The 14,979-nt window shown below is 30.9% G+C and overlaps 1 protein-coding gene across 5 annotated transcripts in view; it reads right to left on the bottom strand.

Moving 5' to 3' along the window:
- The window catches only part of LOC124426272 (neuroligin-4, X-linked), a 232,320-nt gene that overhangs the window by 47,088 nt on the left and 170,253 nt on the right, over positions 1 to 14,979 (bottom strand). For all 5 annotated transcript variants that reach the window (XM_046967760.1, XM_046967762.1, XM_046967761.1 and 2 more), the window contains exons 6-9: positions 11,784 to 12,137; positions 7,361 to 7,670; positions 6,707 to 6,914; positions 5,102 to 5,356 (exon numbers count right to left, since the gene is read on the bottom strand). In XM_046967760.1, coding sequence (XP_046823716.1) covers positions 5,102 to 5,356; positions 6,707 to 6,914; positions 7,361 to 7,670; positions 11,784 to 12,137 — 1,127 coding nt within the window. The remainder of the gene's footprint in view (positions 1 to 5,101; positions 5,357 to 6,706; positions 6,915 to 7,360; positions 7,671 to 11,783; positions 12,138 to 14,979) is intronic.

Here is a 14,979-nt window from a genome sequence, read left to right as displayed (position 1 = left end):
TGACAGATAAAAAAAGGTAAAACAAATGTTTATTATAAACGGTTTTAAATGAAATACTTTTCGTCTATCAATAATACAATGTTCAACGATATCAAAAGTAATAGTCTTCTTTTTTGCTTCTTCTTTTTTTTTTTTTTTTTCAATATATAGTTCAGCTTTTTCACGAGTTGACAGATGTTATCACGAGAAATACGTAAATTATTCTGAACGTTTTAGAGAGAAAATTCTTTATCAGCATAATCCTATATCCGTTCAAATTTGTTGGAAATAATAATAATAATAATAATAATAATAATAATAATAATAATAATAATAATAATAATAATAATAATAATAATAATAAAGTTTATGTACGAAGTGTGTCCCGATTATAAAGACATTGGACAGATCTAACTGCATCGTTATATAGGATAGATCACACATCTCGGTCCATTCACGCTGGTCGAGCATTCATACGGGTTATGCACGGAGTAACGGAGACGGTCCGGGGACGATAGTGGATTTAAATTGAAATGGAAATAGCCGGTTTGCGCTTTCCTGACCCGCCATTTCAGATTTTTCGTCCAGCCGGTGCAGCCGCGAAATCATTCCGATTCTTCGTAAGCGGAAACGCCGGTGGATCTATCCTGACGACCGACCCCGAGGAACAATGCTCGGATTGCCCGGGCAGTAGCAAACGGATGGAAGGGAGTGAGTTAGGGGTGGATTGAGGTGCAGGCGATGAGGGTTGGGATGGAGTGGAGGGTGGCGGGATGAGTTGCTGACTGGGAAGAGGAGGAAAAGAGGGGTGACAGCTTTGGGAAGCTTAGGAGAGCAGCGGCCATTGTTCTCCTATCGCCCAATTATTTTCTCGTCGCGAACCTACATACGTGTGTTCGTCTATGGATAGATAGATATGATAGATAGAACGATAGATACATATATATACATATATATATATATATACATATATGTTTGTATATATAGATATAGAAAGATAAACGATGAAATAGTTCTATAGATTGAAAGATTTATTTCTTTAATAGGACGACTCGATCGATTCTCAACAGGTGTTAATGGGATTTAAATTAACGTCAAATTGTAGAGCTTGTATTGTTTCATAAAACGCAAAATTTCTACGATATTTATTATCTATTTGCAGAGATATTAATTATTCGACAATTCGTTAATTGATTTTGGAATTAATTTGAATGTTTTTTGAGTTAAATGAATTGTTATGGTTTTGTGGTAAGTAACATATGTAATCAAACATATGATACACATATGTATATGTATATATATATATATATATATATATATATATATGTTATATTCGTTGAATGATTATACATATATATATATATATATAACTATATATATAAAATATATATATATATATTTATATATATAAAATATATATATATATATATAATAACTATATATATATATATATATATATATATATATATATATATATATATATAGTTTTTCTATAATTTACAAGTATACTTGGTGTCCTAGAAAAGATAAAAAGAATGGATAAAAATCTTTAAAATCCTACAGTTTGATAAAAGAATAGGATGAATGGTATATATATATATATATATTTTAGTAGATAACTATAATATATAATCCTAATTATCTCAAGCATAGACATCGCTTTTCTTTTCAATGGATATTATCTTCAGAGAAAAATTTCAGAGAGAAAAAAAAAAAAAAAATATATATATATATATATATATATATATATATATAAAGCATCCGATGAACATAACGTCATTGCCGAAGCGAGAGAAGGAATTATCGTTAAATAAGATGGCGTGTATAGCAGAATAAAGAAGAAGAGGATAGAAAAAGAAGGAAGAAAAAGAGGTTCTTCACTTTCATTTTTCATGATGGCGGAGAAGAGGTTCGTTCTATTTTATTCGCGAGACGCAACGCGTTTTTATTTTTACAAGGTGGATCTTTTTCCGCGCTCATTAAGCCGTACTCGTCCTTAATTAGCTCCGTAAAGAAAATCAGCGGGTGGAAACTGCTCGAGAATGCTTGCGGTAGTCATAAAGAAAGACCATATTGAGATTTTCTCACAGTGAAAACGTGAAAGGAATAATTTATGTACCGAAATACTGTTGCGGAATCTAATAAAGAAGTTTATTTTTAAATAATGCGCGAAGGGTTCGTTACATTACAATCGTAAAACGTAAGATTCTTTTCTTTCTTTTTTCTTTCTTCTTCTTCTTCTTTTTTTTATTTTTTAACGATATCAAATCATTTCCATATAAAATTTTGTTTTCCTAAGAAAATCTTTGCCGTTGGCGTGCGATGATATGATGTTTGTCACGTTTACGGTACGCAGTTAATGGTTTTCACTTCATTTTTACGATTCTTGAAGATGGAGTGTAGAAGGATAACGATGTCCCCTTGATATATGAAATATGTTCAACGTTATGTTCGAATTTGACAAATAAGAGAGAAAACATGAGAGAATTAAGCTGCTGTATTTTTTTTTTTTGTTATCTTTATCTTTTTTTAGAAATTTGCGATTTGCAATTTTACTGAGTATAATTTTAGACCGGATACAAAAAATTATGCAAGAAAAGTAAAAAAGGGACAGAGAGAGAGAGAGAGAGAGAGAGAGAGAGAAAGAGACAGAGAGAGAGAGAGAGAGAGAGAGAAAGAATAAGATTAAAAAATCATAGGAAGTGTGATGTGTGAGTGAGAAGGATTGAAACGTCATTCGTCTTTCGTCTAACGTAAAAGTAGGGAAAAACTTTAATGGAATTTAAAAATTTGGTCGATTCTCTCCGATCGTCTGGTGCAGAAAAGAGGCGGGTGAAATTGCAACGAATAATATCGTCGCATGGTCGACGATGCATCTAGAAAACTTGTATCATCGTCGTTGGAATTCCTTTGACGTGGAAATTCGTCTACAATTTGTATCCTGGTCTCGCTCATGCGAATGAAAAATGATGGAGGCTCGAGTGTAGTTCACAAGAGGAACAGAGAGAGAGATAGATAGATAGATAGATAGATAGATAGATAGAGAGAGAGAGAAAGAGAGAGAGAGAGAGAGAGAGAGAGAGATAGAGAGAGAGAGAGAGGGAGACAGAGAGAGAGAGAGAGAGAGAGAGTGAAAATTATAAAATTTTTTTCTAGGAGAGGTAGCCCAATGATGGAAAAAGAAAGTACACACTTAAATGGATGCAAAATGTAAAATTAAATTAATGGGAAGACCACGAAGATTGAATAATATTTATATTAGTGAGATAAGGTAAGATGACGAGAATAAGAGTAAGCAGGGTGGGATCAAAGTGAGATATTATGTTGTTGAACGAAAGTAAAGTGATGGTAATAAGTATGATAAATAAAATACGAATAAAAAAAGTGAAATGAGAAATATATCGAAATGAGAAATTTATTTCTATCTGAGAAATGAAAGAAGAAAGAAAGACACTTCTCTTTCTCTATTACTTACGCTCTTCTTTCTCTTTTTTATTTCTTTTTCTTTTTTTTTTTTTTTTTGTTTTTTATTTTTCTTTTGCTTCGTTTTGCAGTTTCCAGATTATTTAGATAGCTCGGAAAGGAAAAAAAAAAGAAAAAACTTTGCTCATTGTTCGTTAGAGAAAACAAACTGGAGGGAGGGGGGCCCCCAGTTTGTGCATACTTTTCTGCGTCCTTTCGTGTTGAGAGAAAGAGAGAGACAGAATGAGAGAGAGAGAGAGAGAGAGAGAGAGAGAGAGAAAGAAAAAGACTGAGTGCGTGTATATCTAAATACATGGATATTCTCGGCAACGAGAGAAACTAATGCGTAACTACGAATATGCACGCGTCGTATATTATCGCACGGCAGAATGTACGCGATTCTGTCTCGTGCGCGTCCATGAATCACCTACCTATGGTTAGAACGTTATACTAGTTCAGCGAGTAGCAGAGGCGAGCGAGTTGTACTACTTGTACTAACCACGTGTGTGCCGACGTTATGAAACGCTTCCACAGTAATCCCTTTCTGTAACACGTATTGTGGTTCTTATAAACGTTTTGCAAGTTTATACGTTCTGTCATTGTTACATTAATTTTTTTTTTTTTTTTTTTTATTCAACTATCATATGAACTTAAAGGAGACGATGTTAGCATATGCAACGTATATGCGCATAATGAAGATAAATTGTAGAAATATATTTCAATGTTACATGTAATTGCGGTGGAAAAAGAGAAATAAAAGAAATGAAAAAGAAGAGAAAAAGAAAATAACGGAAGAAGAAATGTAAAAGGGAGAACATTTTTTTTTTCCCTTTAAAAGTATCTCTTTTTCTCTTTTGTCAAAAAATTCATACCGAGTGAGCGATTTAATATAGATACAAATTAATTTGATAGTTTTTTTTTTTAATCAAACAATTACGTATTTAATATGTTTAATATTATACAGTTCAAAAAAGAAAGGGAGAGAGAGAGAGAGAGAGAGAGAGAGAGAGAGAGAGAGAAAGAGAGATAAGATAAACAAAAAAACATTTGTCCCGGTCAGCTTGAAATCATACGTTTTTCTCTCAGCACTAAATTTATCGTTTCCAATGACGAAATTGAAATAGCTCCGAAAAAAATGTTCTGATAACGGGAAACTACCCCCGAGGCTGCGAATTTTACGAGAAATCGCTTAATTAATTGAAAAGCTTCGCGTTATAAATTCTGCGATAACCGGAAACTTTGTTGAAAAATTACGTTCCGTGGATAGACAATAACGATCATTGTGTATGGCGCGAGTTGCGCGTTTCGTTTTTCTACGTGTGTTTGTTTTATTGTTCGACGACCCCTAGTATTGAAAAAATTTCGTCATGGTAAATAAAAGTTCGTCCGTGTTAATTGCATTCGAATTGCGAACAACTTCGACGTATACCTATCGACGTATGCAAAATTATTACAGTGCATACACTAGTCGCGAGAGAAAAGTTGTCCATTTTTTCTTCATTCATTCATTTAATATTATTTCTAAATAACATTGTTAGCTTAATGAAAAGCTTAAAATCTATCAATCACGAAATTTCGAATATATTATTATTTTTAAGAAAAAAAAAAAAAAAAAAAGAAAAAACAGATGAAATGGAATTAAATTTTATAATCCACTTACCTGTGGATAATCGCCGTCCTTCATCTGATAATCGAAAACGTAAAAGAACGTTTTTGGCATTGGTTCCTTCTCGATCTCGGGCGATGGCGCGATGTGAGGATTATTTGGCTTTTTCGTGTGCCTCAGAGTGAAAAGATCACCAGTTTGAACGAGCGGTGCTACGAATTGCGCGTCGCTCAATGCCTGGACACAGGCGTCCTTTGTATTCACCGGATGCTGTACCGTCCGTTCCCAATCGGAATATTCGTTGACGACCTAAAAAAATTGATAATTTACGAAATGAACGAATCATCGAGAGAGCAATGAAAACTACAGTATACACATATGTATATATATGTATATATATACGTATAAATATATATATATATATATATATATATTTACATATATATTAAACTGTTAACTCTTTCTCATTTAATTAAACAATAATTAAACAGTAAGAAAAATTCGTTTTGCTGTTCACTTTGAAAATACTTTTAATTGTAAAAATGTTACAATTATAAGTTCGTAAAATGTGATGACAAATTAAAAAAAAAAAAAAAAAAGAAAAAAGAAAAGAAAAAAAGAAAGAAAAGAAAAGAAAGAAAGAAAAGAAAAGAAAGAAAGAAAAGAGAAGAACAAATAAACGAACGAACGAACAAACAAACAAACAAACAAACAAAAAATAAAAATAAATGACTGTCAAGATATAAAATCAGTCACGTTACGTGGATGTAGATATTTTTTTGCATTATTTTTCAGCTTATCTCCATCGAGATCGATCGATCATTGAACGTTCGTAGATAACGGAACAACGTATAGATATCTAAATATTTATTACGACCAAGAGACGTACCGTAACTCGTGATACGAAAATAATTTGTGAATTATGATGCCGCTGCGGAGAGTACGCGAGGGGGTTGGACGATTTTTACAATTCGTATACTGATGCCTTTCCTGTGTGAACGTTTTGTGCAATGGTTATCGTTTCGCCCGCCGGCGATCCCGTTATTTTCATTTTATCGAGTAGAGAGAACGTCCGGAGAGGATACAAGAGATAAGTAATTAAAGGTTAATGCAATTGTAAAATAAGCATTGTCCTGCGGAACAACGACCCTTTTGTATAATTCCTTCGATTCTTTTCTTTTTTCTTCTTTTTTTTTTCTTTTCTTTTCTTTTTATTCTTTTTTTTTTTATTTTCTTTTTTATTGAAAAATTCTTTGATAACATTGAGATATTATATTAACTTGACTAGAAGTAGCAACGTTTTCTTCGATTTCGTAAAATTAAATAAACGAATCTCGTAAAAAAAAAAAGAAATGAAAAAGAAATTATTCGACGATATTTCGACATTGAATTGTCGGGAGTTAAATTTTAGAAAGATAAGGATAAAAAGATAGATTTATTTGTTTTGTAATTCGAGGGATGCGGATCAATATCATCAACTTCAATTATGATTAAAATAAAATTGACGTGAATAATGAATTTCGAAGTACAAAAGAAATTCTAATACGTGCGAATGATATAATGTCTAAGTTAATAAATTAATGTCTAATTATCTTATATTATAAAAAAAAAAGAAAAAAAATGTTGAAGTATACAGAAAAAGAGAAAGAAATTTCTAACCGTATAAAATATTTCCGTTAGATGATAGACGTAAGCATTTCTGACATAAGTTCTGATGATCCTGTCTCTCCTTTCACCCTCGAATCCTTGATGCACATCCTTCTCAGCGAATTTCCAAAGAGCCTCGCTGGTCGTGACGCCGAACAATAGGTCGTATTTATTGTTGCTCGTTATGGGTGCTCCATGTTCAGCTTTTTTCGGAAGTGGTCTGAAAAATGTGTGTACATTTATTTATTTATTTATTTATTTTTCTGTTTCAAGCACTCATAAAAACGAGTAGGTATTGAAAATTTTAACAATGTAATGTAATATTGAAATACCGAAATATTTTATTAGAATAGCTATTAATGAATGAACTGCTTCATATGTATCGCGTTTGAATAATTTCAATTATAATCAATGTTCTTTTTTAATTTTTAATAATCTCTATTTCAATGAATGAAGAAGTTGAACATTTAAATTTTATTATGGATGAGATCGAAATCGATTAGAAAAAAAAAATATTTTTAAAGAAACACAAGAAATAATTGATAATAAATGATTATCTGATAATCGTTGAAATTAAATCATTATATATGTAAGATATGAAGAAAGATTCGTTCGATCGATATTAAATTAAATTGATTCGTTCGATTATATAATATATGTCCGTACCCAAATCCTTGAAATTCTGGGCCAAGATAGGACAAAAGGTCCTTCTGGAAATCAGGTTTGATAACTACACCGTCTACGCTCGGTCCAAAGGCGCTGAGAAAAGTTGGTGGTTGTATGTCGATCTGCATCAATTCCTCAAGGCTGCTTTCTCTGAGGCAATCGACTATCAACTCGTTGTCCTTGAGTAGGTCCTCAGGAATCGTGCAATTTATCGCTCTAGCGAGCTTTAGCGCATAAAAGACGGGATCCTCGACTACAGCCCAAGAAGACAATGCACTGCCCGAGAGTAGTATCGCCCTTTTGAAAAGACCTGTATCGAGAAAGTAAATCGTACCTTTTTTTTTTGTTTCTAATTTAGATTTAATCGTTTTATTCCACACGATAAATTACATCGTTGTCATAGAATTTAAAAGATTCTATTAAATAGAAATATAATTAAATTATACATGACGATAAAATTAATATTGATTACTTCTTATATCCATATTGAGAATTAAAAGAACGATTGTATTGTAACTACATCGAATGTCTTTTAAATGATTTAAAATGATTTGAAAAAAAAAAAGAAAAAGAAATGGATCGTCGAATGAATTTTGTGGTATATAAAAGTGATTTGGTTAAGATGATCAAGTATTTACGAGAGATTAAATGTGATCGATTATTTTAATTGTAATTTTGTAAAATTAATTTATAAATGATCATTTGCCGATATTAATTTGTTTAACTTTCGAGAAATCATCGATTGGGATCATATTTTCTGACAAAATTGTTCTTTGCTTCCTTTTTCTTTTGGTACCCTTGCATTAAAAAATAACAAAAGAACAAAAATAAAAGAAATAATAGAGAAAAGAAAAGAAATCATCTAATATTTCCTAATAATAGAAAATATTACGAATATTTTGAAAACTTTTCTCTCTTGCTGAGAAATTTTATTCTTTTCATGATCGAAAAAAGATAGGCGTAAAATCTGCACACGTTTGCTCGACGATATGTTAAAATACAATGTCTGTGAGAAGGGATGACAAGGTCAAGAAGTAAATATATTTTTCTCGATAACTATGACGTAAGAATCTCGATGACGATTGAGAGAAAATCAAATTTATCGTCTGACATCAACGAAGTTAAAGGAACAATGTCATGTTCTTGGCTATTTCGATTTTCAGAATATTGGAAATTCAGAATAACAAATCCTTAAGCAGATTTCTTAAAACTCGGAAGAAAATGATTGAGAGAATGAAAAGAAAGATCAAAATTTAAATATGTCACAATGAACTTTTTTAAATACTGAAATACAATTTTTTTATAATATTAAAATTTATTCGAGCACTTCCAAGAGCTTTGAAAGATGATTATCATTGAATAGAATAGAATTCGTTTTGAATGGATACTTAAACTTTTACAACAAAATATAAAAACTTTAGTGTCTCCTTGATTTTTAATACAAGAGTTTCATTGAAAAAGAATGAATTCGATGTTTGACCATACAGTGGTACAATAATGCCTTTCCAATAAGTTTTCCAATAGCGTGGCGCTAAAGTTATCACCATTAATTTTTAAATTCGACTCTCTTTAATTTTTTTTTTTATTTTTATTTCTTTTTTTTCCTTTTTTTTCTTTTCCTTTTTTTTTTTAGATCCATTTTAAGATCGAAATTATTTTTATATATCTGATATATGTATGTGGAAGAACATGCATCGTAGGATAAGAAAACTTATATATATATTTATTTTTGAAAAATAATTATAAATATTTAATTAATATAAAATCATAATCATATATATATATATGTATATATATTTATATATAAAATTATGTATAATTATATTATTATATATACGTTTAATACAATAACTGATATAATGTATCTACATAATTCGATCAATTGCTTAGAATATTTTATAACATATATATATATATATATATCTAAAGAAAAGGTTATAAAATTCTAACAATAGAAAATATTATTGGCAATTTGAAGAATTTTCAATCTTTCTTTTTTGAACGGTAATACGGTAAAATTCGATGAACGAAGGCACGTGTAGCTAGATGGTTGGTAACACGTTGCCCTTTCGATATTGCTCTCATCTTTCTTAACATCTTCATCGAGAAACGAACGAACACACTCACTGTGGTCGAGTTCACGGTTAACATTTTCGAGGTAGCGGCACTTCCTGATCGCGTTAGACTCACCTCTTGGAAAAAGAAGAGGATATCGAATCCTTGTAAGATCTTGATTCTGTTCTCTCCTATCGCGATATTATGTGTGTGAAATATTACTCATCTCTATCCACTCTTTATTCTCTCTCTTCCTCTCTCTTCCTCTCTCTCTCTCTCTCTCTCTCTCTCTCTCTCTTCTTATTCTTTTTCTTTCTTTATCCGTATGGTTGCCATCGAACTTTTCCTTATCTCATCTCTATTGGAAAATACTTTTACCTATTATGAAAGCGCACTCGCGCGTGTACGATCTTTATCTTTTTTTTTCTTTCATCTTTATTCCGTTCCTTTCATTTCCTTTTCTTTTAGTTATTTTTTTCTTTTCATTATCTTTTCCTCTTTCTACCTTCCTCTCTCTATCTCTATCCCTCTCTCTGTCTCTCTGTTTTTTTTTCTCTCTCTCTGTTTTCTCTCTCTCTCTTTCTCTCTCTCTCTCTCTCTCTCTCTCTCTCTCTCTCTATCTTTCTTTTTTTAATCTTTTTATCATTCTCTCGCATTTTTCGACGCAATCATAATAGTTTTTCGGATTAAGGAAACGTTTGTTTCGCAAGAGATATCAATGTATCATTTTCTTTCGAAACTTTATTCAATGATTATGCCGGTCTCCTCTTTCTTTTTTCTGACGTTATTAAAAGTATACGGGGTAAGCGGTATAACTTCGATCACTTTTATACTTAAGTAGTTTGAAAATTTCGCAAACTTGAAGGAACGAAGAGAGAAAGAAAAAGAGAGAGAGAGAAATAGAGAGACAGAGACAGAGACAGAGATAGAGAATTGAAACATTAGCCTGCTAAAGGTATACTACAATGAACTTGTAGTTTTTTAACGTTAATTATATCGGAAAGAAAAGAAGAGAAAAGAAAAAGAAAAGGAAAAAGAAAAAATTTTGTAAAGTTTATTAATGAATAAAATTGTCAAGAATTGTCAAGCGTTTTAATTAATTACGTTAAAGAAGAAAGATGAAAGTTCGATTAAAGTAATACAAGGTACTATCCAAGTCACGTTTATTCAAATTAAAATAAAATAATATTTTAATGATATCATTATATCTTTGATATATATAATAATATAGTATTTTTGAGATCAATAGTAACATTTGTCTGTACGTCTACTTACTGTGCAACTCTATGAAACAATCTCCTTTCTTTATCTTTCTCAAGGACATATAACTCCGTTCTGCTTTTTCCTATGAAATCCGATTTCTTCGATACTTGGAGAGCTTTCCGATCGAGACGAAAGGCTTTGTGCCGAACAAAGCGCATTATTTCGTTACGGACGCGAAATCGAACTGTCGCGAAAGACATTTCACGAAAGAAATTTTTGCCGATGTAAAATGAGACAAGAAATTCTAGTAACAAGTAACAAATTTTGAAATTTTTGCTTTCCATATTCTTTTAGAAAAATAATCGATTGACCATAAGGGAAAAATTATTAATGGTTTCATCTTACTGATATTACGTAATAACGTGCTCTCAACTTTGTATAACTTTTATATAATATATTATATTATATTATATTATAAGAAAAATTATTGTCTAACCGAACGTTACATAGTTTCGAAGGGAATGTTGTTTATCAATATTTTTTTATAGTTTCTCTTACGTCAGCATTGTATCCATTTAAATGAATTTTAAATGAAATATTTCACATTTCGTTTTCTTTTCTTTTTTGTTATGAAAATTTCAAAGAATATTAAATTCTAAATAAAAATGTATAAATCTTTATCGATTTTAAATTTGTTAAGAGCTTTCGAATTATTTTATTTATTAAAAGATAACAGCTATGACATATTATCAAAATTATTTAACTATATGGTACGTATACGGGTCAATATAGGGTTAATATTATTATTCGTAACAATTTTCAGTTGAATTAATTTGTCAGAATGTTTCCGTCTATCGTTCGATCTTTTTAATTTATATTTCAAGCCATTCTTTTTTCCCATTCTTTAGAGAAATACATATTTACGTGTTAAATTCAAATCAATAACGTAATAAAAGCGATAAATATCACGGTATATTTCATGATACTTCATATTTATTTGAGAACGTATCTTAAAAAAAAAAAGAAAAAATAAATAAAACGAAATTGTTATAAAAATAATATATATATATATATATATATATATATATATATATATTATATGGAAAGTAATTGTAATTAAAATGTAAAATAATTATATCAAAATAAAAAAGAAAAAAAGATTTACCTCTTATGACTGTTGGACTGATAGCAAGAAAATGGACACAAGCAGCTCCTGTACCCTGTCCCATGAGGCTAACGTTTTCGGGATCGCCGCCAAAAAGTGCAATGTGCTGTTGGACCCAGTGTAAAGCCGCGATTTGATCCATCAGACCGTAATTCGCCACCCTCGCCTTCGTTTCAGGCGCCACGTTGGCGTTCAGGAAGCCTAGCACGCCCAGCCTGTAGTTGATCGTCACGATCACTTGCTCGGTATAGCTGGCTAGGACGCTACCGTCGTAAGGATTTCCGCTTCCCCACTCGTAGCTTTCACCGTGAATGTAAAGGACAACCGGATGTCTCCTACCACTTTCCGCCATGCCTGTAACACAAAAGCGAACTATGCTTGATTCGAAGTCTCTCTCTTTCTCTCTCATTCTCTCCTCTCTCTCTCTCTCTCTCTCTCTCTCTCTCTCTCTCTCTCTCTTCCTCTTTCGTTTGCACACTGCTTTGCTTCGATTATTACCAGAAACGGCCATTTACATCGCTGGATATTCAACTCGATGTTGAATGCGATATATATATATATATATATATATATATATATATATTTTAGCTCTATATATATATAGAGCTGAAAATTGAATGGCTTTTCAACGGTACGATTTATATTTTTAGTATTATATATGATGTAGTTTATATAGTAGATCTTTAACAGTGAGTTCATTCGAAGGAAAATCTATAGAAAGGTATCATTTGTTTAGGAAATAGAATAAGATGTTATTTATATACAATTTGTACGTCAAAAAGCTGGTTAGAGGAAGAGAAATTCCTCTTCCTCTTCGTTGTTCCATACAATGAGCCGCATCGTTTCACGTTTGAAAAGCAAGATTGGAGTTCCCTTTGACAATGCATCATGACTGCATGACGGAATCCGAAGAGTTCACTGTAACTTTTCTATAGGGCTAGACGTAAGGTCAACATCCTGCTTTGTTTTTGGAAAAGGCTTCTCTATTTTACTTTTACTCTTTATATATATATATACTCTCTTTATTTCTTTCTCTTTCTTTTACTCTTGCTAATTCTTTTTTTAATTCAATAGAATTGAATACAATTCTCCATTGAAATATTTATTTCAAATATATACTATATTTAATTATTCGTCTCGAAGTCCGTGAAATAATACCAACTTTATATTAAGAATACGATGTGATAATATAAAGAAATAATAGAATTTTACTTCTCTAATTATTATGAAAATATAAATTTCAAATATCATTACGAAAAATTGGATACAGTTAAACAATATAATATTTTATTTCAATTTTTCAATCAAACAAACCTGATAAGTAATTATTTTGTTTTTTCAGTATATTTTTGTTTGATTCTCTCAATATAGTTATTCTATTTTCTCAATATCTTTTCAATAATCAATAATCTTTTTTTGCATATATAAACAAAAATATATATACAAAATTTTATATATATATATATATATATATATATATATATATGTATATGCAGTATATATATATATGTACATATATCGTGTAAATAAAAAAATGGATGAAATATTTATTATTGAAAATTATATAAATCGCATAATAGATTTGACATTCATTCCAGTCTATGCTTTTTATTATGCGTATCTATAGCTTTATACGCATTGTAACTTCCTATTGAGCGATTTCAAGCTTCTAATTCGTAGGACATAAACATAGGAATTGGACCAACTGGCAAGTTTACGATAGGTAGTTGTAGCTAAATCCTGATTAACATATCGATTTGCATGGACAGTCCCGAGGACTCCGAGGTTCGCGATAAAGCATCGTATTTTGAGCAGAAGACGTGATACCGTTTTCCCTCGATTAGCGAGACCGGATTAGTATACTAATTCGTTTTATCTATGTCCAAGTGTTTGTATGTTCGTAATATACATACACATATATACATACATACGTATATATATATATATATATATATATATATATATACACATAGATATATATTTTTATATATATATATATATATATATATATATATGTATGTATATATGTGTATACGTATGGATTGAAAAAAAAATAAAAATAAAAAAAAAAGGAAAATAAAAAAAAAATCAGAAAACAAAAGAAAAGAGAACGAGTCGATAAATCCGGATGCTGGGATGCGTGAATGTCGTGTCGTATGTTCTTTCGAATTTATGCAACATCGATGAAAGCTCCGTCGAAAGCTTCGACAAATTGAACCCGACGGAAAAACATAGAGGGCTGATAAAAGCCCGTCGCGTTTTGTAGCCAATAGACTCGATCGCATTCGAATGCGCATTTCGAATTTTGGAATCTCTCGCGTGAACTCGTATCTGGCTAGTACGTATGCCTCCATCTTTTTTTTTTCCCCCTTTGTACTTCTTTTCTTTCTAATTCTCTCACCTAAAAATCGTAAAGCTCTAACAATATTTCTTTTTTTCTTTTTTCTTTTTTACAATCAATTTTATTGAGAAATAACAGTCGAAAGAAGAATTGAAAAAGATGATTATTGCGTTTAAGATTTATATATCTCTAATTATATTGTCAATTGATTCGATTAAAAGACAACAGTTATGTAGAATAATTAAAATTTTTAATAAAACACCTCAATTGAGAAAATATTGTCGGTTATAGCAAGATTTGCAATAATCGACAATCTCACTAATCTCTCTTTCTCTCTCTCTCTCTCTCTCTCTCTCTCTCTCGCTTTCATTCAGAATTAGTTTAAATGTATGAACAAAGGGCGTGATAAGGATTTGCTTTTCTTTTCGGATTTTAATTAACTAAAGTGCTAAGGGTCTCAAGGTAAAAGGAAATTCCTGTCGTAGGTAAGAAATGTTATACGAATTCGTCGCGAATGACAAGGGAAAAGAAAGGTACAGAAATTTGATCAGGCATTTGTACGCATGGAGACTATTTTCGAGTCAGTCCATTTTATGCCTTATAGTGCTCTCTTTCTCTCTCTCTCTCTCTCTCTCTCTCTCTCTCTCTCTCTTTTATTTTTCTTTCTTTTTCTCTTGTTCTCTCTTTTTGCGAGAAGAGATAGAAGATTGTGACCGAAAAAAGAATAGAAAGAATCCAGAGAACGACTGGCTTTTGAAAATAGACAGAAATTTTGCAAGAATAACCAGAACTTTCGCGCGGTATAGTTCTTCTTTCTCTATTTTTTTTTCTTTTCTTTTTTTTTCTTTTTTTTTT

Source organism: Vespa crabro, chromosome 8 (assembly GCF_910589235.1).
Source record: "Vespa crabro chromosome 8, iyVesCrab1.2, whole genome shotgun sequence".
Taxonomy (NCBI): domain Eukaryota; kingdom Metazoa; phylum Arthropoda; class Insecta; order Hymenoptera; family Vespidae; genus Vespa; species Vespa crabro.
This window is presented reverse-complemented; position numbering and strand designations above follow the sequence as displayed.